This window comes from Arachis stenosperma, chromosome 10, assembly GCF_014773155.1.
Source record: "Arachis stenosperma cultivar V10309 chromosome 10, arast.V10309.gnm1.PFL2, whole genome shotgun sequence".
NCBI lineage: Eukaryota > Viridiplantae > Streptophyta > Magnoliopsida > Fabales > Fabaceae > Arachis > Arachis stenosperma.
The window spans coordinates 118,404,452-118,428,572 of NC_080386.1; the positions used below are offsets into that span (position 1 = coordinate 118,404,452).

The following is a 24,121-nucleotide window of genomic DNA, read 5'->3' on the forward strand; positions in this document are numbered from 1 at the left end:
TCTATTCCTTCTTTTTGTATGAATTTGATCAAAAAGATTCCAATTCCTTTCACACCCTGAAGAAGCAGATGCTTGGTTAAGAATGCGAACTGCCATATTTTGTAAACATGGAGCAGAACCACTAAACAACCTCCACCATTCATCTACAAGTTACAATTCCATGGCTCAAGTATTAGTTATCAAATTAAGGAAACGAAAACATAAAATAAGTTATTATCAAACAGATATTATTACGAGGTTGAAGTTTTTTGCAGCTCGAAAAGCTTCAGGCCTATCAAAGCTTTCCTTTTGATCTCTATATAAGTGTATTTCTTTTATTGCCTCAACTGAATCTAAATTATCAACCTTGAAATGCAATGTAACAAGATCAAGTAAACCTCACATGACATCAGGTGCTTCTCTATAATTTTCATAAAAAAAGCAAGCATGATTCAAGAAATAAGCTGCTACATGAAGATTTTTTTTCAAATGTTTGTCCCATCTTGAGTTGATAATCTCTGTGTAAGGTTGATATGTAGTCTTACTATGCTTGAACATTTCTTTGATTCCATTTTCTGACCTCAGCATACCTTCATAAACAATTCCCAATGATGGTTTATCATCGGCATCTACCAACTTCATCAATTTAATCAACGAACTCACAATTTTACATGCAGTAAAACAATCATCCCAAAATTTATTGTCTAAGATAATTGCACTCACAGCTCTACCATTAGCACTCCTTCCTAATTTGTGTCCGGTAAAGTGTGTATCAACAACCAATGCTTGTAAATCCAATTTGCGCTCAAAGATACTCTTTAATGTGATGAAGACAGTGGCAAAACAAGTTACACCTAGATGAACAATCTTCTTCCAATCAGTTCTTTATCTTAGCCAGGACAAGAACACCGCGATAATCTTCGAAGCACGTGTTGCAAGGTTAGAAATATGTGGCATGCTGCTTATATATTTTAGAATATGATTCAAGCAATGAGTAGCACAAGATGACAAGTGAATATTTTCAAATTTCTTATTAATAAGTGATGCGTGAGCATCTTCTCTATCTTTTCTTAGTAAATTTATATTCACTTCTCTATCTTTTCCTAGTAAATTTGCATTCAAATTATTGAGTTTGATCAAAATTTAAATATCTTTTAGCTACTATGGATGCTACTTTGAGTTGTGTACAATTCTATTTATTTCAGGTAGCATTCGGATGGATTTGACGGAGTTTTATAGCAGAAAAGGAAGAAAGCGAATAATGCTGTCAATCCTGACCTCCTTGCACTCAAACAAGAATAACTTGAGCTAAAGAATTTCAATTAACGTGATTCTATTAGCATTGGAAAGCTAACTTCCAGGGCTTTCCAACGATATATAATAGTGCATATTTCACCTCCAGCAACCTCTGCATCCTCCATGTTGAACTTGGTTCTTGCCAAGTTCAGCGTGGATTTGAGAACTCCCAGGGAAGCACACGCTGCCTATTCCACGCTGAACTTAGGAAAAGCCAAGTTCAGCGTGGATTCAAAGAAACACGCTAAAGACACCACTGCCTCCTCCATGCTGAACTTGAAAATTTTCAAGTTCAGCGTGGATCCTGATAATACCAGTGGTCCTCAATCTTCTTCCAAAGGCTGCATGCATAGTTTAATTAATTTTGATTAAATTTGTATTTTATTTTAAAATAGAAAAAGATATTATTTTAGTTTTAGAAAATAAAATTTTAAATTAATTAGGATTAGATATAAAAGAAAAAAGAAACTTCTCTTTTGGGGAATTCCATCCCATCCAAAAAATTTACAGTTTACCAGAATCCTAATTTTCACTCTTTTCCTTGAGCAACTAAACCTCCACTGTTAAGGTTAGGAGCTCTGTCTATTGTAAGGATTGATTCTGTTCCTTGTTTTTTCTATTTTAATTTATGTACTGATTTATATTTCAAGAATTGTTTTCGTTCTTTATTTTATGAAATTGGGTGGAACGGAAGTATGACCCTCTTTCTAATTGAGTTCTTGTATAACTTGGAAAAGCTCTTTACTTGAACAACAGCTTGAAAACATATTCTCCTAAATTTCTAATTATCTTGATTTAATGGGATACATGACATATAATCCTCTTATATTTGGGTAATTAGGATTTCTGTGGCATTTAACTAGAATTGAACTTCACCCTCTAGTTGGAATTAATTGACCAAGGAATTAACGGTTGATGAATTTTAGAGGAGACTAAAAAGGTCTAAGGAATTAGGGTTTAGTCATATATAGTTTGCCAGGAATTAAATCTTGCATGATTAAAATAAATTAATAAGAAAAGTCAATATGGAAAATAGATAACTCTGAAGCCTTAACTGCTTCTCCATATTTTATTCCCAATTTATTTATTTGTCTGTCTTCTGATATTCTGAGTTTCTTGTTTAATACTTTTTCAACTCTCAAACACTATTTTTGTTTGTCTAACTAAGTAAATTAATCAACCATTGTTGCTTAGTCTATCAATCCTCGTGGGATCGACCCTCATTCACCTAAGGTACTACTTGGTACGACCCGGTGCACTTGCCGGTTAGTTTGTGGTTGTAAATTCTGCACCAATAAGCTTACCAGTAGCAACATAATTGGCGGCATTATCTGTCACTACATGAACAATATTATCAGGTCCAATCCATTCAATCACCTCCGAAAACAAGTCACATAAGCTTGAAGCATTTTTTTTTACCACATTTGAAGCATCTACAGATTTCACAAAGCACAACCCTTTCGAACAATAAACCAAAAAATTAATCAACATTCTTTGCCTTTGATCTGTCCAACCATCAGCCATGAGGGTACATCCAGTTTCTTTCCAAGCAGACATATAGCTATCAACAACTATTTGACATTCCCTTTTGAGATCAGCTAATAAGTTAACCCTAAGCTTATCATAAGAAGGACCTTTATAACCAGGTCCAATGCCAGCAACACCATCCAACATATCTTGAAAAAAGAGTGACATAACCGCATTGAAAGGAATCTTACACTCCAAAAGCCATCTAGCCACTCGCTTATCAACTTCATGAAGCGCCTCTTTGTTTTGAAACACACTTTTCAGACTTGGTTGACTTCCCGGAGTTGTTCTTGATGCAAACATAGGAGGAATAATGGTTTTTGCTTTCTTTTTTGGATCGCCTCTAATCATCTCCTTAGTTGGTAACTGACTTAGAGTTTGTTGTTCTTCTTGCGCTATTACTTCATCAATTGCATCCTCAATCTCATCAGTACCATCTTCATTGAAACTTACTTTCCTTTTACTAGTTTTACTTTTCTGAATCTATTTCAATAAACCTTCCATTTGTTTTTCTATATCATACGGGACCTTAGAACACTTCTGAATGTCTCCACCTATATTTGCCAAATGCTTTTTCATTTTATTAATTCCTCCGCCCCCAAAAGTACTCAGACAAAATAAGCATTGGTAATGCGGTTTTCCCTTTATATTTTGTAAAGCAACATATCTCCAAGCAGGATCAGTTTTCACCCGAACATTAGAAGTTTGTGATTGACTTTCGTTAGATCCGGGAGGAAGTGAAGGTTCATTAGAAGAAGAATTATTTTCAGCATTATTATTCCTAGGTAGTTCTTGGTTGATACTCTCATCCATACTTAAACATTACCAGCAATCCAATAATGGTTTTTTTTCTTTTCAATTTCTATATCTCAACAACTCACTCCAACCCCAATAATCTCAAGTTCACAACAAACAACATCCAAAATTATTCAAAATTATTCATAATTACTCAACAAACAACAAAATCCAGTTCAGTAAACAACAATTATTAAACAAAGTTCACAATTCAGTTCAACAGGATCATTTGAATCAGTTCACAATTTCACACTTCAAAGTTCAAAGAAAAATAAAATATCAGTAAATCACAGATCAGTATCACTATATCAGTATATCAGAGTTCATCAGTTCACACTTCAGTGACTTCAGTTCACAAAGCTTCACAAAATCAAACAACTATTCAATCATACTCATCAGGGAGAAAGATACATGCAACAGTTATTCAATCAAACAATCATATCTAAAAAAAATTACCTGGAAGCTCGAAGGCGCCTTTAACAGAACATGCAACAGGGAGACAGTGACACTGAGTGACCAAGCAATGGTAAAGCACCTTCGAAGGAACGACGGCTGCTGCGCGATGGAGGTGGTTGTTCGAAGGAACGACGGCGGCAGCACGAGGTGGTGATTGGACGGAGGTGAGGGACGACTGGACGACAAGCTCGATGAGATTGGACAGAACCCCTATCGTGTGAGAGTTTGAGAGAGGCATTCTCACTTCTGGAAGCTGGAAGCTCGATGAGAAGGGAATTCAGGATCGAATTAGGGATTTAGGGCTAAGCAGAGGCTAAAACGGAAACGTTTGGCTGCCCAGCCAAAAAATTAGCTGGGTCACGGTTCGGTTCGACTGACCGGTTACCGACCGGTTCACTGGTTCAATTTCGATTTTCAAATTCTTCGATTTTGCTATTTGCCCGAGTCGCCTTTCTGTGCGGTTCATGATTCAACCGGTTCGACCGGTCGGTCCGAACCAGTTTTCAGAACCTTGCTTGTAACCGTTACCAAACTTTTCTCTTTATAACTTTGTGCATAACCTCTTCGGTTTCTCCCACTAACATCATTATTTTTTATAATTGTGAAATCCTTGTATCACGTTAAGATGAGAAAGAAAACTGCCATTTGAAGAAGTTCGCTCTCTTAACTTCCCAGAATCCCAGAGAAATCTAAAGCCTTCTCACAATCCAAAGATCCTACCTTTACTCCTTCCCTTACTCCGTCGCTCTCTCTGCGTCGTACTGATCCAATGGCAAGAATAAAAACAACTCCAAGGTACCCTTCATCTTCTAAGCCATCGGCTCCACAAAGTGTTCCCTCTCGTCCAAGCACTTTGAAGGGGAAGCATCCTACTGTGGAGGAATCCACTCCTGAGCCCTTAAGGCCAAAGCCAAGGCCAGCTCCTCAGTGTCCTCAACAAGGTAAACCTCACACTCCTCTTCTTTTAGTGAAGAAACCTCTAAATGTAGACCCTTTTGAACACAAATCTCATTTTATGAACTCTCATTCTAACTACAACCTTCATTATTTTTGCTCTGGCATGAATCATGATTTTTACCATGGTGTTGTTGTTCACCGACCTCTTTGCCCTACTTTTCTGGCTGACTTACCAAATCTGAAAAAGAAAAATTTTGTCTTTGTAAAAAATATTGAGTTTCTAGACTAGAATCATATTTTTAATATCAAAAAGCCTGTTTATCCTGATTTGGTACATAAATTTTATGCCAATATGACCTACCATGAGGAAACCATTCATTTGTATGTGAAAGGGCATGAACTAGTGTTGAATAGTGAATCTATTAGTGACTACCTTGAATATACTGATGTTGATACTTGTGCTTACACTTCTGGTAAATAGGATGAAGGGTTGGGTGTGTCTTATCAAGATACATTGGCTCATGTGTGTGAAAATATTTTTCTCATTGATGGCCTCACTCTTAATCATAAAGCTCTTGGTCCTCTTCGAGCTCAACTGCACCGTATTGTGAACCATATTATTTTACCTCAAAGTGGCTCTTATCAGAGGGTGTCTTTTTGTGATACATTGGTTTTGTATGCTATCATCACTAAATCTAAAATTTCTTTTGCATACTTAATGATGAGGCATATGTTTAATTGCATAAGGAGTGACAAAAAAGTGTCTCTCCCTTATGGCATATTTTTAACCTACATTTTTGAACAATTTGGTATTGATATTTTCAATGAATCATATGAATATAGACACTCTTATCTAAAAGAAGGTGGTTCAGTAAAGCAACAAAAGAAAGAGGCAACAAGAACTAAAAAGGTTGTCATTGATGATGATGATGATGATGAGCTAAATGACATCCTCCTTCAACTTCGGAAACTTCATCTTCAATTGGTCACAAATCACTCTTTTATAGAGTTGTCAAAGATGTTCTATAGGAGTTTGTAAACATGTCCAACCATCTAATATCTATAAGCCAACAAGAGAGGAAGCTTGCGGTGAAAAATGAGAATGCCCTCATAAAATCAAGAGACAGAGTGGCTGTCCTTCTGAAGTATGTAAACAACATTAATGGGGACGACACCATGGCTACGGACCAAGAGGAACCACTTGTTTCTGAGGAGGATGGCTCAGATGCTTGAGGATGTCTCTAGTTATTGATTTCTGTTTTATGACTCTTTGTTAGTTGAAAAAAATTTAAGTTTTTTTTGGATACTATTTTATATTTTGGACGATTATAAACCCTAACAACTACTTCATTTGCACTTATTTTCATTCAGATTATATATTCCTCTTGTGCTAACATGTTTTTGCAGGTTTGCACTACTTATGCTTTCCTCCCTTGTGATTACTTTTGATAAATGCATGTTTTGGTATGATTTGAAAAATGCTCAGGATATTTTGTGGCTGAATAAGATATTTGTTTGAAAATGAAAAAGTGTTTGAATGAAGTCTGAATACTCGTTGATCATGCATTTGAGTCATAATTCGGTACTCACAACTCAATAACTTTTCAATTAGGATTGAGAAAACAAAATGCTTGATGACTCCTTTTTGCTTGAGCTGCTAAAATTGTTGCATCACTACTATTTGTATAAGCATGTGTATGGTTGTACAATTATATTCTCTATACATATACATATGAACATGAAACAAAAGAAGAGCACACTTTCAGGGGGAGCAAACCTTATGAAAGAAAGGGAGAGCACATCAAAACCTTTAGTATCATCAAAGGGAAGTATTTTAATTTTGTCTGTTTAAATTCCTTTGATTATATTTCCTGAAAATATGTTTGTCATCAAGGGAGAGATTGTTGAGTTATAAAATTCAATTAACACATTGATGATGACAAACATGATAAAGTTGGGTTAACAACCCAAATAGGTTTGATGTAAGGTTTTAGCGTGTAGGTCCAAAATGAATTTTTTTGTAGCCCAAAGAAAAGGAACAAAGAAATTAAGGTTGCTGAATGAACAAGGATCCACCAACCAGCCTAATGTCAACCAAGCTTCAGTGAATCAAACCTAAGCTAGGTTTCACATGTGTACTTCAGGTAAACAAAAGATATATATATATATATATAGAGAGAGAGAGAGAGAGAGAGAGAGAGAGAGAGAGAGAGAGAGAGAGAGAGAGAGAGAGAGAGAGATTCATCTTCGAGCTCACAAACTAGAGAAGAAAGAAAGAGAAAGTTAATCAAGAAAGCAATATCTAATCACACTAATCTAAAGCATGTTAAGCTAAGTTAGAAGTTAAAGGTGATTTATTTCTATTTGCATGCAAGCTCATTTCTTTAGTTCTTCTCCAACTCTCTGCAACACTATTTTGGGATAAATGAAGAAAGTGGTGTTTGATCATCTCTGCTACAAATCAATGGCTTACAAAGTTACTTGGAGCCAAAGCACAATTTCAAGGGTTTGAATTTGGGATTATCACTAAGCAAACACTTCTCTACTGCTCTACACTCCTCGATCAAGCCAAGAACTAGATTTCAAATCCCTAATTTTGGGGTTGATTGAAGAAAAAAAAGGGATGATTTCTGATAGCCCAAGGTCCAAGAAGTTGACTTTGGAAGAACCCTAACCGTGGCTCTAACTAAGGTACAAAAGGGAAAATTGAATCTCATAAGAGGTAAGGAGAGAAAAGTCGAGAGAGAGAGAGAGAGAGAGAGAGAATCCTCACTACCAAGTTTGAAGTCTTGGAAGTATTGCACCTATACTAAAGGGAGCACTCCTCCAAGATAAAGAACAAGGTTATGAGTTCAGATGTTGGGTTCAGTACATAGAGTTAAGGCTGTGAATCGTCTTCTCCTTCGTGTTTTACTGTTTTGTATTTCAGTTTCAATTATATCTTTCTTAGTTTTCTTTGAGAGGTAAAAGGCAAGAAAGTGAGACATTGAGAAAAAGTCATAGAGTGAAAAAGGCTAAGAGAAATACTTGAGAGAAAAGCCAAAAGTGATTTCAGATTTTTTTGTTGTTGTATTTTCTGTTTTGTGTCATATGCATGAGAGGTATCCCTTGCTAAGTTGGTTAAGCACTTAATGTAATGAGTCTAGGTAATTGCATAGCCAAGTCAAGTTTATGTTGAAGCTTGTGTGCCCAAATAGGATTACGTTGAGCCCTTGAAAATTGGTGTGTGTAATATTTGAATTGATAGTGAAAATTCTACCAATGTTGTGGTGGAGACTGGATGTAGGTTGCATTGCACAGAGAAACTAAACTAGGATAGATGGATGTGTCATTCTCTTCTTCTCTTCTCAACTCTATTTTTCTAGTTTTATGAGGAAAAATAGAATTGTCTCTTGCATAATACGCTGCGCAGACTAAATAGAAGTAAAATAATTATTTCTGGTTTTAAGTCTACTTATTCAAAGTTAAAGAAGGCCATAGATTTAACCACCCTTTTCTAAACCTTCTAGAACCTTCATTAACCTCGATAATTTATTCTTCAATTCCGTTTGAAATCTCCAAAAACATAATTCTCATATTTGAAAAAATTGCATAAAGCCCACTTTCAACTTCATTCTCAAGTTCAATAATTTTTCAAGACCCAAAAATCATTTTTCTTCACCAATCAAATTCAAATATGGTAAATTCTCCAAAACTTTTAAAAATAAAATTCTTTAATCAAACTCAAGACATAGTTCTTTTCATATGAAATCGAGTTCAGAACATAATCCTTTTTTTAATGAATCAAACTCAAAATAAAATCTTTTCCCTAATAAATTGAACTCAAATCATAATTCTTTTCTTAATAAATAAAACTCTAAACAAAACCCTTTTTGTAATAATTCAAACTCAAATCATAACTCTTTTTTTAATAAATCAAACTTAAAACAAAATTCTTTTCTTAATAAATAAAACTCAAAACATAATTCTTTTCTCAATAAATCGAACTGAAAATATGACTTTTTTCATAATAAATCGAAATCAATTAATATGATTCTTAAATCAAATTTTCTTTTAAATAACGCTTCAAACAAAGTCTCAGAGTTTTATAAAAATTTCGACAATATCTCTTCTAAAATTCGAACTTTGCTGCCCTTCAAGGGTCCCAACAACCAAACTAAACACCTTTAGATTATTCAAATTATTTCCAATAATTCATTATCTCAACAACTCCAACTCAACTCAAAGAAATCAACGAAAACCCAGAATTTGAATAACCAATCCACTAAATCACAATAGTTCAACCTCAATTATCAATACGGATTCAAACGCTCAATAATCATTATATCACAATTCAGAAACCAATTTAATCAATCAATAAATCAATCATTTATCCAAAATAACTCGATTCAATCTATAAGACCCACATAATCACCAAAAATATATTATTTGTATTGATTTATAACAATTTTTTGGGGGGAAAATAAGCTTAAAGAAAATGCCCCTACTTTGTTTGCGACTTAACTACTCGACAAACTCCATTTCTATTCTTATCTCGCAGTAGCGACATCAATACCAACCATTCCCACAGTAGCCACAGCATACGTAAGAACCGTAGCTCAATCCGTACAAAGAAAGGAACCAAGAACGATGCAGTGGCAGCTCTGGCGGTGATTCCAGCGACACCCGCGCCACACCCGGTGACTAGAATGGCGGCGGAGCAATTCCAGCAGCCGAAGGTAGCTTAACGACAAGCTCCATCCGCAACAACGACCACCGCAGTGACATCACTCCTCCCTACCATCGCCTTCTCTCTTCCTGGTGTCCAGCTCCAGCGGGGAACTCACCCATCGGCGGCAACAAATGCAACTAGGCGACGAGTTATAACAGCTCGACGATGGCGAGGCAGAACGGCAGCAATCTTTCTTCCATGTCTCCTCTCTCGCGCTTGTTCTCTCTCTCGGACGCATCTCTCTTTGTTATGGCCTCCCGATGGCGATGCGATGGCATCTTCTTCATCGATGGCGACGCAAAGGCAAGCTTGGCAGTGTCTTCTTGTGACTTCAACGGCGACAACTCTCACGAGCTCTCCCTTCCTCTTCTTGTCGCAGTAGCGCTGACGGAGAACCTAGCAGCGGCGACAAGCGACGACCCATGATGATGGCGGCAACAGCTCCATGGTGGTGAGCTGGGCACGACGGTGAGGTTTCCTTCCCTCTCTTTGCAATTCTCTTTCTCTCTTCCTCTACTCTTTCCTCTCTTTCCCATTAGTGTGTGTGCTAAAAAATGGGGGGTGACGGCTAGTGAATTTTGTGTTAGAATTTGAGTTGTGTGTTGGTAAATTAGGGTTTTAGGTAGTTTAGTAATTTTAATAAAATTATGGATAATAAAGTAATTAAAAATCAATTTTAATTTAACAAAATTGTCTTTAAAAAATATTATTTATTCATATATTTATAAATTATTTTTAAATAATTACTCTAATTCAATAATTAGAAGTAATCATATTAATTTTTTTTAAATTATAAAATAAAATTCAAAATCTATTTATTTAAATTAAAACATATAAAATTCACATTATTTTTCAGCCACTAAAATTTTAAATCAATAATAAAAAAACTCAACTACTATAAAAATCTATAAAAATAATATCTTAAATAAATAAAATAAATCATAAATAATTTATAACTTAATTTTTGAAAATATGGAATCTTATCTTGACATTCACCCATAATCAAAGGATGTTCTCTTTTTTTTTTTGGGTCAAATATGCTCTTTCTAAAACAACCATTAAAAATTCGCCCGAAAGTCTCAATTTGATTTGTGCCATATAACCATATAATCATCTAATCCAAATGATACTAGCTAAACTAGGCCTTTAGGTCCAATAATGACCCATGTCATAGCCCAGCCCATATTTGATAAATCACGGAAAGACAGTTTTACCCTTGTCCCCTCTTTCGTCGTTGCATCTGAGACTCCATTATCAAAACCAAAAAAATAGCAGAATCTCACCAATTCAACCCCCCCGGCCCCGATTCTTTCCAAAGTTTATCCCTTTTTCTTCTCTTCTTCTTTGTCTTCGAACGAAGTTCCTACAAAATGAACTGAATTTATTTAAAGAAAAAAAAACATTTTTTTTAAATTATTCTTTAAGTATCGTTTAAAGAACCACATCCCATTTTTACTCAGTGCTGGGGGGTCTTCAGAAAGGGGATGAATTTAAATTAGTGAAAATTTTAGGGTTTAAGATTGTGATAATTTTGTGAGTTGTGAGTTGTGATTATGCTTAGGTTGTGGAAATGGTACCAAAATTGCTTGGCTGTTCACCCTGTTAAGACACAGGTAATCAGTTCAGGAATCATATGGGGTGTTGGTGACATTGCTGCACAAGCTGTCACTCATAGTTATTCTACACCTAACACTGCCCACACTCATCAAATTCAGGTAAAACACTGTTTTAATTTAGTGAGACATAATGTCATTTCATATTTGCTATAATGGTGGATTTTCACTTCTTTTATTACTTATTTTGTGTGTATTGGTAGTTGTATGCTGTTTGGATTTGTGGCTCACATGTTAATAGTGCATAAAAAAGAAAAGAAAAGAAAAAGAAGATAGAATCACTGTGGCTGTGGCTGACAAGATTGCAATGAGCCTTGTAACTTGTTCTTTTGCCCCTTCACCAATGCCATGGTTCTTGCCTTTTGGCTTAGATGGAATTTGGTTTTTTGGAGTCTGATATTGCTATCTTTGTTGAAAAGATTAGAATTTTTTATATTATTATTATTATTATTAAAGCTTCTCTATCAAATTAAGCATTTGTTCTTACTTTGACCTTTCTTTTTATGACAGTAGTGAATGTGAGAGATTGTTAATTAATGGTGAATTGGCGATTTTGTATTAGTACTCGTAAAACTTCACATTGTCTCTTTTGGTTAATGGCATTATCTTGTAGGATGACGATGACGAAGAATTCAAGATCAACTGGAAGCGGGTGGCTACAACCAGCTTGTTTGGGTTAAGCTTTGTTGGCCCAGTTGGCCATTACTGGTAAATAGCATTACTTTGTCAATTATGTTGTGTGCTTGCATATTGACAGTATTTTATTGTGATGGTTTCTTGTCTGACTTTGAGATCCTGAATCTGCATTTGCTTGTTAAGTTTTCTAGTTGATTTATCCGCATTTGCTTCCTTGGTTTTTAATTTTTGTAAATTAATTCCGTGATCTCACTAAAAGAATTAGATTAATGCACATCAGATGGTTTTTAACCACACTGCAAAATGATCATGGCTAGTTATTCACTCTGACCTATCATAGGTAAATGCCAATTGTGGAACAGGTTACTGAGTTTTATTTCAAAGCTGCAAACTAGTATTTTTATAGGCTAGGTGTTCGGACTCTTATCAAACAGATTCCAACCATACATTTAAGATAAAATTGAAGGATTAGCGTTGTGAACTTTTCATCTGCTCAGGGCCTAAAGCTTCTATTTGGGCTCTGAATAAGGGATCCCTTTCCGCTTCTGTAGCACAAAATGCCTGATCACAGGGATGGTGCAGTACGGGCTTCTCATCAGTTACACGGGGCTGAAACTTTCTATCTTAACTGCTGTTGTATGTTTGCTTGTGCCTTTATATGAGTGATAGAAGTATATCCAATGTCCCAAATTTACTTATCTTATCTTACTCATACGGTTCTTCACTACTATTATTTTGGCAGATTTGGCAATTGTAGTTCACATAGGTCTACAAGTTCAGTATAAGTGTTGAATTTCTTTTAGTAAAAGGCATGTGATGATCGCAATTTAAATAGGTGTGGCTTGCTGCTCCAGAAATGTCTAATCGACATATGAGCTTCATGAATCACATACGTCTTTTTGCAGTAAACATTGTGTTCCACATTTATATAACTGAAGTTGTTGATAATACATCTAAAATAGTATGTACAAGTAGCGGGAAGGGTGTAGTGGTGTTGGGCATGGCGAATATCAGCTTGTTAATTCTTCTTTTTCTCCGTTGATGTTGATTGTTGTAGGTATGAAGGCTTGGATAGATATATAAGATTGAGACTCATGCTCAAACCAGATTCCTTCCGCTTCGTTGCCTCTAAAGTTGCCATTGACGGGTTCCTTTTCGGGCCATTGGATTTACTCGCATTTTTCACTTACATGGGCCTTTCTACCGGAAAGAGTATTCCTCAAATCAAAGAAGATGTGAAGAGAGATTTTCTTCCCGCCTTTATCTTAGAAGGAGGGATATGGCCCATTGTTCAGGTCGCAAATTTTCGGTATGTACCCGTAAGGTATCAGCTCCTATATGTCAACCTCTTCTGCTTGCTGGATAGCTGTTTCTTGTCTTGGATTGAGCAACAACAGGATGCTCAATGGAAAAAATGGGTGAAATCTTTTCTACCTCTCAAGTAACACAGAGAAGCATCAAGTCTTAATTTAGTGCTTCTCAATTTCTCACTCATGTCTTCATTCCCGGCCTTGTCAATTTGTTAAATGTTCATCTCAGATTGTACTAGTTTATAAAAGCCTATTGATTTACAAGATATGATTTTCATCTTGAATACAAATTGACACTTTGCTCAATCAAACATGTGCAATATCAAGTTCTATTGAATAAAAATAATACAAGGAACAAGAGAAGCTATCATACACATGTTACTAGTTAGCATTCAATAATATTTCGAAGTTCAAACTTCAAAGCATGTTGATTTGATTATTTTATTTAATTTTTTACAGATTAGAAAATAAAATTTTCGTACCTGATCTTGTGGTGCCAATCTACATCATTCTGCCAAGCCCACTAAATCAAATTTTAAAGACAAAACTCCCCAGATTGATCTTAATTTCTGCATTTGGACGAATTGATTACTGGGAGAAAGATTCAACTTGTGAACTTTGCACACATTGTAAGACAATGTATAGAAAAAAAAAAAGAATTATAATTGATAATAGTTAAATTAGTTTGGCCAAATACAGACAAACATTTCTTTTTTAAAGAGACAAATTTGTGTGGCGTTAGTTTTGATAGGGACTAATCTTGGAGTTTAGTTTAATTCAGTTAATATCAAGCTTTGAAAATCTCTAATTCAGTAAGCTAAGCAATATTGTGATAGAGTTGATAAAAAAAAATTTGAAACATTAAGAATTCGTCTTCTACTCTAGGAAACACCATTCTTTACATAATGAACATAAAATGAGTTTGTTTCTTCTTTTACAACACAACACAATGCTGTCAATGCCCCATCTCTGAAGTATTATCACAGTTTTTGACTTGGTTGTTAACCTTCACTACTTGAGTCAGATAGGCAAAGACCATAAGCACTAGTCATTTCACTATGCACACTTGAGCTGCACTGTTGAGATGATAATCCCAAATTGAAGTCTCTCAAGTCCTGTTGGTATTGACAGGCATCATAAGTTGAACTCTCTGGCCAACTGTATATTCTGGTATGCCCCGGCGTAATGTCGCCTACAAGATCCGACAGAGAAACCAATCCTTCTAAGGCACCTGCAATCTGTTATACAATTTGTGAAAACTTTGTGGTTAGATACATGCACTCCTTGTGAAGATCTATTTAATTTTCCTCACAATGAAGCATTTCGCTTTTCCATGATGATAATTCTATCCCAAGAGGGATGTTGTAATTAGAAGTAGACAAGATCACAAGAAGGTGGATTCTATACAGAGTGAGAATGGCATGAAGTATTTGATGAACTGAAGCAGGATTAATGGACCAAATTTTTATGTCTTTCTATGATGTCGACGCCTTTTTATGTTAGTTTTAATGTAACAAAGATCATTGTTCTAATTGTAGTTACCCTCATGATCTAGCAATAGCCCCAACAGTTAAAGTTCTAATTAGCTCCCGTCTTTTATGTTTTTTCCCCTTTATGTATGCTGATGGAAATGGAAAACCATGAATAGATTATTACTTGGCTCATACGGGGTCGAAGGCTGGCTGAATGGCGCACGCAGGCGGCTGCGCAGGTAATCATTCTAGTCATCTCATCAGCTTTATAATTATTCTGCAACCTTGGATCAACAAGATCACTGACATCACCATCTTCTAGCACTTGCGCAAGCAAGGGCCTAGCCTGCAGTGCCAATAGATAAAAACATATTGCAAACCCAATTTAAAACTCAGGAAGGTTCATTCGCAAAGGAGCTTATGTGGAACAAAGAAAAACCAAAAAAAATGTCCCTTAAATTCACTTTTGCTTTGAAGAATCACCAACTAGACCAAGCATCTAAGGCATATGCAAGTTAGCATTTCTAAAGTGCAATATATAAGCTGGCAAAAAATTATCTAAGTTGTTATCCACAGTCAACATACAGAGATACCAAAATTTGATCCATAAATAAATTTTAAAAGCTAGATTTTCAAACATGTGGGTTTGCATGTATGCTCCTATTTGTACGTGACCGCAATCTTCGAATTGATGAACTCACCCAATCAACCAAGCTCACGTTTCTTGATCCTTCTGTACTGATTGCTGGACGTCCAGTTAAGAGTTCTAAAAGCATCACTCCATAGGAATATACATCTGATTTATCTGTTAGTTTACCACTTGATGCATATTCTGGAGCCAGATACCTGCAATTATGAAGATAAAATTCTGATGTTCGAGGCTAAAACTGTTCTCGTCGTATCCATTAGATAACTTTAACAAACATCATCATAGTATCATATGGATTCCCAGCATCTGGGGCAGCCTGCATCCTACTCTAATCAAGAAAACAATGGAGACCCAAATCAATTCTTGCAGTTATGTGTGGCAAGTTGAAAAGTGACCATACCCAAAGGTTCCCACGACTCGGGTGGTGAGGTGAGTGATGCAACCATCAGCGTTGTTGGGGAAGATCTTTGCTAGGCCAAAGTCAGAAACCTGACATAAAGTCAAGCTCATTATCATTCTAAAGAAATTGAGAAACATATCTTCAAACATTGCCTATTAACATAGCCACATTGGAAAAATCTGTTCTAGTCAAGTTTTATTAATAAGATGATGTTTGGTGAATGAAAAAAATAAAAAGGAAAAGGGCATGTTCAGTTAACTTATAAGCATTCTGAAGGGTGTTTCACAGTTGTTACTTAACATTTAAGTGAATAACATAACCCTTACCTTTGCTTCAAAATTGAAGTCCAGAAGGATGTTAGATGCTTTAATATCACGGTGAATGATTGCTGGATTACCTGCAGAAGCACGAACACATGATGCTTTTAATTAGAACAGACTACTGATCTAGTTTTGAAAGGCATAATATGTTAGTATATGCTTATATGAGATGTACAACTCCAATCAATTCATGTGAGAAATGGGATTTCTATAATTTTTTTTTAACTCATCACAACACTATAGTGAGATTTGCAAGCATTATATTAAAGTTTAGGAATGCTAAAATTTTAACTTCAAAGTATTTATTCTGCTTCAAGTTTAAGGGTGAATAAGAATTCTCACAATCTTCATGTAGATATGCAAGCCCTTTTGCAGATCCCAGGGCAATCTTAATTCTCTTCTCCCACCGTACAACGGGCTTCCCTTCCCCTGCAATACAGTGTATCATCTTCAGGACCATGCAACTGGTAAATGGAACCGCAAAGTACTTGCTTATGATGCAAGAAAGGGTACAGAACATGCAAGTCATAAAAGATCACCAACCACTGTAGAAAAAAACTAAGAGCAAGATTGCCATAAATGGTAGGCTTACCATGTAAATGGAATTCCAATGTGTTATTTGGAACAAATTCATAAACAAGCATTCTTTCAGACATGGTAACGCAGTATCCAACCAACTCAACAAGATGCTTGTGATGCACTCGGCTAATGGTCTCAACCTCGGCCTGAAATTCTCGCTCTCCTTGCTGGCTTCCTGATTTCAACTGTTTAACTGCAATTTCCTTTCCACTTGGAAGAATTCCTTTATATACATAACCAAATCCACCTTCCCCAAGAAGGTTGGCTTCAGAGAAACTCTTAGTGGCTGCTACTAGCTCATCATATGTGAAAATGCCATTCACAGGGCCGAAATCTCCACCTCCCTCTGTTAGCTTTGATGGATTTGGCAGCACTTTGATGACATGAGAACCTGATTCTGACTCTGACATAATTTAGTACGCAAACATCCCAATAACTGCGCACAAATCTAACTAAAAATAAAATGCATATTGTAATATGAGACGAGTTACATTGGATGATCAATCCTTCGTCAGATTTCTAACTCTGATTCTATCATTGGTTATGGATTCATGGATTATGAAAACATAAGCAGAAGAAATTAATAAAGAAATTTAGATCCTAAATTTTGCAACTCCAGGATTCAACTCCTAAAGTGTATGTATAGTTCAATCAATCTACTTACATTGCAAGTAAGCTTTAACTAAGATAAGGTAATTTCTTAAGATTCTAATCTATCTAATGATCTGTATTGCGAGCAATCATTTTAAAGTGAGTAGTGATATACCCTCTTAAACATCTTTCCTAATTATTATCCTCCTAATTCCTAAACAAGATGTATTCAATATCTTAAAAACATATAAACTACTAGATACTTTCTTTGTTGAGAAACTGAGATGATTATGAGTAGGTTTAGCAGGAAAAATAATTTTCTTTCAAAATACAACTCCGTAATTGTAGGTACAATTCTCAGTTTAATTGAGAGTCAATTCTACTTCTATATGGACCAACCAATTCTCATAAAGTTTCTAAGAAGTTTAGATTAATGCATAAACTTATCATCAATTAATATAGTTAAGGCTGAAGAATAAGATTTGACTTTTACTCTTAGCTCCAACACAAGGTGATGATTCCTCAGATTGATGTGTATGCAGATTCTTCTGCTGCTGCTGCTGCTGCTTTTTCTTTCTATTCCTGAACAAAAGTAACATAAGTGCTACAACAAACCCAATAACGATACCACCAATTACAATTCCTTCAATTATGAATCCACTTGGCACTTCGAACCCTGAGTGTTTATCAACGTCCACTGCAAGCGGCAAGCTTCGACTCGACGGTGGCTGCGCCGGCGTTGCCTCTGGAGTTGATGGCAATGTAGGTTCCGTGAAAGGGTAAACGGTCGCCGGTGGCTGTGGCAGCAGCGGAGAGGTTGCTGCTGCTTCCGGTGCCAGAGGCCAAAATCTCTGTGGTGGTGGTGAAGTGGCTGTTGGAACTGGAAGCGCCGGCGAAACTTTCCGGTGACGCAGCGGCAATGCTGGTAACGAATTTGACGGAAAAGTAACCGACGGCGGAATCAGAGATGGCGGAGACGAAGGAAGCGGCGTCGCCGGAACTGGAGGAGATGCTGCCGCCGGCAACGCCGTATTCGGAGGAGACGGCGTTGCTGGAATTGGATTCTCGTTCGATGTAATCGGAGTCGACGGTGAAGCAGCGACGATTGGAATTTCCGGCAGAGGCGGCGATGAGGAAATCGCCGGCGGGACTTGAGTAACCGGAGGCGGGGAGTTTGTAGGCATAGACACCACCTCCGGCGGAGAAGTGATCGGCGGCGAGGTAAGTGGTGGTGCTGTAGGCATTGGAAGCACTAACGGCGGTGATGGAGGAGAAGGAAATTGTGGTGGCGCTGCTGTAGGTTGGAACAGCAATGGCGATGGGGGAGGAGTAATGTCAATAAGCGGCGGAGACGGCGGAGCCATTGCCGGTGAACTTGCCGGAGTCAAAGGTGCAACTGAAAACATTTTATTTATTTTTCTATTTTAAATTTCTTTAAAGAAAAGAAAAGAAAAGAAAAAGAAAGAAAAAGAAAAAGAAGAAAAGAAAGAAGAAGTCCTAAGTAGTAAAGTTTAAGAACTGAAAATGCATGGTCTTGAAGGAAAGCAAGTAATGCTATGTGTTCCAAAGAGGGATTTGCAGTTGAAAAAGTGAAAAGTGTGAGGGGGTGGAATGCAATTTGATTAGGGAGTGAAGTGAAGAAGTGAAGTGCAGTCCAACTAACTATACGAATAGGAGGTGCTTTTCTTGGTGGTGCAATTCCATTGCATGTGAGAGGCTATACAACTAGCTAGCTTTGCTAGTTATGATAGATTATATGGTGATGGATAAATTTATAAATATTTTCGTAGTGGGTTTAGGTGTTACTAGATGAGACAAAGACATGCATGTGGTAGTTTGTTAACCTTTTCGAAAAGAAGAATATTTTATATAAAATAAATACTAGCATGGACTTTTTTAGTCTCTAAGGAGACTAGGAGAGACCACTTTCAAATCGGTGAATAAAAATACAACTAACATAATACTAAAAGTATAATCAGTCTGCTATTAGTGAACTACTCGTATAATCAATATATGTATCAGAATAAAAAATGTTTATATATTTATATTTAGGGATAAGTACTTTTTTCGTCCCCAAGATCTGGGGTCAAAATCAAAATCGTCCCCGAACTTTTTTTTTATTAAAATCATCCTCAACGTTACAAAACGTTAAAAAATCGTCCTTTTCTATTTTTTTGGACCAAATTACCCTTAATTATTAAAAAAAATTAAATATAATATTTAAAAAAAAAATAAACCCCCCCCCCCAAACACCCATTTCTTCGTCTGGCTCCCTCCCCTTCCCCACACCCATTTCTTCGTCCCTCTCCCTCAGCCCCCGCCGCCCCTGCGTCCAGCCCCCGCCGCCGCCGCCGCCGCCTCTGCGTCCAGCCCCCCGCCGCGGCCGCCTCTGCGTCCAGCCCAACCCGCCGCCCCTGCTTTTCTACTTTTGCTTTCTGCCTTCTGTTTCTTCTTATTCTTTTTCTTCTTCTTCTGTAATCTGTTGATGAAATTTCTGAATTTCTGAATTTATGAAATTTGTTGTTGTTGATGAGGGGTGAGGGGGTGGTTGAGGGGAAGGCAGTGAGGGGTGAGGGTGGGTTACGGTGAGGGTGGGGGTGGTTGAGGGGGGAGGCAGTGAGGGGGTGGGGGTGAGGGGGGGGTTACGGTGAGGGTGGGGGTGGTTGAGGGGGGAGGCAGTGAGGGGGGGTTACGGTGAGGGTGGGGGTGAGGGAGTGGTTGAGGGTGGGGGTGAGGGGGTGGTTGAGGGGGAGGCAGTGAGGGGTGGGGGTGAGGGGGGTTACGGTGAGGGTGGGGATGAGGTGAGGGGGTGAGGGGGTGGTGGTGAGGGAGTGGTGTTTGTGTCTGTTGTTGTTGTTGTTGTGGTGGTGGTGGTAGTGGTGGTGGTGGTGGTTATGGTGGTGGAGGTGGTGTGGTGGTGGTGAAGAGGAGAATGATGAAGATAAGGGTATTTTGGTCCAAAAATTTGAAAAAGGATGATTTTAAAACGTTTTTGAACTTTGGGGATGATTTTAATAAGAAAAAAAGGTTAGGGACGATTTTGATTTCGACCCCAGACCTTGGGGACGAAAAAAGTACTTATCCCTTATATTTATAATATAATTAAATTTACAAATAATATAACCAAATTAAATTTGTATTTATTGTCCATTATATAAATAAAAGCATAAAAATACAATAATGATTTACTTTTTGGTATTTATAAAAGATTAACTATTATATGATTAATTATTTTATTAAAAAAATATATAAAATAATATATAAATATACACAAATATATAATAATTATTTTCTTACCTTATGTTTCATCTTTTAAAATCCAATAATTATACGCAAAGATTTTTTTTTATTCAAATATATACATTATGTCTTATATTATTTGTTCTGGAACTTATCTAGAACCGGATGATTGGGTTTGAATGAGAGGTCCAAACATTGAAGGATGATGGTTTTCAAGTTGCTACTGTCTGGGAGCTTCCGTCCGAGTTATATGCTTTGAGGAATGGGGGGTGATACCTGCAAAAACACTTCGATGCCTAAGTCAGTAAGGGGTTAAACAGATTTTGATGAATGTATTGAAACTTAGGTTTACTTGAGTGCATCAGTATATTTATAAGTGATGGACCAATAACCACAGTTGAAGTAATTCTACTTCTGATGATGGATAACTGTCTCTTTATCTTAGTGTTGTTAAGATCACTCTTCTAGAAGTGAGTGAGAAATTTAAAGAGACAGTTACTTATTTGAATAAGTGTCATCTGTCAATTTATGTCGAATCCGATCTTTTTGGAGAGATCGAGTGGATCAATAAAAACTAACCCTTTAGATTAGACCTTTTTTACTTAATTAGATCTGACCATTGCGTTAGGTTAGAGTATAAATATTATTCATCTCGTATGAAGTTGTATTTTATACGTCTCAATATAAGATAAAGAGGTAATGACCAAATCAGTACTTGAAAGATTCAAACGCTAATATTTTGGTACCTCACTATTGTTATTGACAAAATGGTCCTTGAAAGAATTTAAAATTTGACAAACGTGTCCTCGAGCTCGCCGGAGCAAATTTCTGGCAAGCACAATGCTGATGTGGCCACCGTGTTTTGATGACTTGGCAAACCACCCCCAAAGTCCCTCCCCAACGCACACTCCCTCCCTTTCCCTCTCCCTCTATGTCGCAGCCTCCATCCTCAACGCACACTTCTCTCCCATCGTAGTCCCCGCCGTATCACAACCCCCTCCCCAACGTACACTTTCCCTTTCTCCCTCAACACCACCATTCACAGCAACAACAACTTTAACATCAACAGCAACAACAACCTCCACCACTCTCCCTCTCTAACGCACACTACGTACCCCTCCCTCCCTCAATCCCACCACTTGCAGTAACAATAGCCTTAATATCAACAGCAACAATAATCTCCACCACTCCCCCTTCCCCAATGCACACTCCCCTCTTCCTCCCTCAACACCACTCTTCACAGCAACAACAACCTGAACATCAACAGAGTTGGCCTAAATCATGAATTGTCCCAATTTTTTAGGTTAAATTATCATTCAAAAAAATTAATAACAATAAAACTCAGAAAAAACAAACAAATTCATATATAACAATCAAAATAAAATAAAATAAAACTTAATACAACACCACCAAAGCAAGAATAGAAGAAGAATACCAGACACAAAGGGGGCACGACACGATGGAGTCAAGATGGAACCCAGACAGAGGAGGCATGGCAGCGACTGGGGGCTAGTAGCATTGAAGACGACAACGGTGAAAGCGCACAGACTACGCAATGCCACGAAGGAGATAGATGACACTGGCGAACATAGAAGACGCGACGACGAGATGGCAACAGTGTGGTGTCGATGATATTGGCTCTGTAAGACTGAGAAGGTTGAGAGTGAGTTAAGAGTGTGAGACACTGTGTTAGGAAGGAAATTAAAATGTAGTGGTCATGTTAGCACTGTACTTATCGGAGATGTGCTCCGGCGAACTCGTGGGTACGCTTGTCAAATTTTAGAATATTTTAAGGACTATTTTGTCAATAACAATAGTGAAATACCAAAATATCAGCGTTTGAATCTTTCGAGTACTGATTTAGTCATTACCTCTAAGATAAATAATATGTTGCCTATATTTGATACTAATATAATAGATTTGACTATATCGCCTATATTTGATACTAATATAATAGATTTGACTATATCGTCTACTATATAACAGAAAGGTAAATTACATATGATAGTCTTTTATTTATTGTTTATATATAGTTATTTTGATCGAGAAGATACAAGTATCACATTTTGTAAAATATAAGTAGCAAATATTATATAATCACAATTTCGAGGAAATAGAGAAGCAAAATGTATAATGTCTAATACCATCTCATGATAAGAAAAGTTAGTGTAATTATTCTAAACATGTTGAAATCTTTAAGTGTAAGCAAAAACGTGAGATGATGAAGATAGGCTAATAAATAGTAAAGTGTTTAGATTATTTAAGGAGAAAATAGTTATTTTTTATCATCAAATATTTAAATACGGACAAAATTAATCATAATAAATTGAAATTAATCTAATATCTACAAAATATATTATCTGTTTGATAAAACTAATAATACGTTAACTTTGAGTTAACACCATTAATAAATTCTATGAATGTCCTTTTCAATTTCTTATTTTTTCTTTTTTATATTATTTTCTTTTTTTTTCGATTTTATTATTATTGTGATTACCACTGTCATCACCACATCTTTTTACCCTCTTTTTATTCTACTTCTTTGAAAAAAAAATCCAAATAAAATTCTACTCAAGTAATCATCATCAATTTATTAGCATTTTAATCAAATTTTACTCGCATTAGAAATTAACTATCACATTCAACACAAGTAAAAAACGTAAAAAAGAATCAAATCACCATAAATCGTAAGTTCATAATACTTATTTCTTCTTTGACATCACTTCTAAAGCGCAACTGTAGGCTTTTTTGCAAGAAAAAAAATCATTTGAGGCATATGTAAGCGACATTTAATTCCTGACCAACTAATGGTGTAATTATAGACACAATAATTATGAATGAAATTGTTTGATTGGGATTAATAATAGTTGAAGGTTTGTTTTCTAGGGTCTGTTGGCGGTCCTAGACATCTTAGTGCCTTTGAAATTTTTGACATTCATACATTAGCCTAGGTCATTAGGTTCTGTCTTATGTTGTTATATGTTTGTTCTTGCTTTATTTAGTTTAAGCTTTGTTTTTTTTTTTTTTTTTTGGTTGTCTGTTCTCACTTTTCTCCCTGGAACATAAGTGAATTCTAAAACTATAAAAAAAAATTATAGGTAATACTTCTTAGTTCTTATGTTTATAATTAGGACAAGCTAATTATTTTAAAATATAATGATCCTACTAAATAAAATCTAACTATGAAATAATAAATAATATAAATAAATGATTTCATACTATTTTAAAGATAGAAGGTAAACTATATAATTTCTGTTAAAGAAGTAAAAGGAACGCACGGGAGCAATGATGGAACATAAGTGGCATTCATTGGGAATGTGGTAGCCTCATAAGATGCATAATCTTCACACTTTGAGTGCTGGCAAATTGAGAGAGGGAGCACATTAATTAATCATTGTCGCTGTCTATACACATGTAGCTACATGATAAAAGAGTATCACAAGCATAACTAACCAACCAGTAACCAAAGCCGAATAAAAAGAAAGAAAGAAAGCTGTAGTTGTTGGGTGAAGAATGTTACAACATAATAGACAAAATATACACACAGAATAAAGATGGTGGCTTAACCTTATTCGAGCTGGTTAAGTCTTGCTGTCTTGGACACACCGGGGGCGAGTATGACCTTACTTATGTTCTCCAAGGACGTCACG

The 24,121-nt window shown here is 36.3% G+C and overlaps 2 protein-coding genes across 2 annotated transcripts; one reads left to right on the plus strand and one right to left on the minus strand.

Moving 5' to 3' along the window:
- Positions 1-10,908: 10,908 nt before the first annotated feature.
- Positions 10,909-13,847, plus strand: LOC130955843 (uncharacterized). The gene is made up of 3 exons (XM_057882822.1): positions 10,909-11,376; positions 11,888-11,982; positions 12,968-13,847. The coding sequence occupies exons 1-3, from the start codon at positions 11,215-11,217 to the stop codon at positions 13,353-13,355; spliced, it is 645 nt and encodes a 214-aa protein (XP_057738805.1). The 5' UTR covers positions 10,909-11,214; the 3' UTR covers positions 13,356-13,847.
- Positions 13,848-14,008: 161 nt separating this feature from the next.
- On the minus strand, positions 14,009-18,942 carry LOC130955842 (proline-rich receptor-like protein kinase PERK15). Its single transcript, XM_057882821.1, has 8 exons — positions 17,725-18,942; positions 16,654-17,043; positions 16,404-16,490; positions 16,068-16,138; positions 15,742-15,830; positions 15,394-15,538; positions 14,877-15,038; positions 14,009-14,458 (listed from the first exon to the last, which is right to left on the minus strand). Exons 1-8 carry the CDS (start codon positions 18,635-18,637, stop codon positions 14,222-14,224), a joined length of 2,094 nt encoding a protein of 697 aa, XP_057738804.1. The 5' UTR covers positions 18,638-18,942; the 3' UTR covers positions 14,009-14,221.
- Positions 18,943-24,121: the final 5,179 nt, after the last annotated feature.

Coding starts and splice junctions, on each gene's coding strand:
- LOC130955843 (XM_057882822.1), top strand. CDS start 11,215: ATGCTTAGGTTGTGGAAATGGTACCAAAATTGCTTGGCTGTTCACCCT. Junction 11,377..11,887: donor CCCACACTCATCAAATTCAG/GTAAAACACTGT, acceptor ATTATCTTGTAG/GATGACGATGACGAAGAATT. Junction 11,983..12,967: donor GGCCCAGTTGGCCATTACTG/GTAAATAGCATT, acceptor TGATTGTTGTAG/GTATGAAGGCTTGGATAGAT.
- LOC130955842 (XM_057882821.1), bottom strand. CDS start 18,637: ATGTTTTCAGTTGCACCTTTGACTCCGGCAAGTTCACCGGCAATGGCT. Junction 15,831..16,067: donor ACTTCAATTTTGAAGCAAAG/GTAAGGGTTATG, acceptor ACTTTATGTCAG/GTTTCTGACTTTGGCCTAGC. Junction 15,039..15,393: donor ACGTGAGCTTGGTTGATTGG/GTGAGTTCATCA, acceptor TTGGCACTGCAG/GCTAGGCCCTTGCTTGCGCA.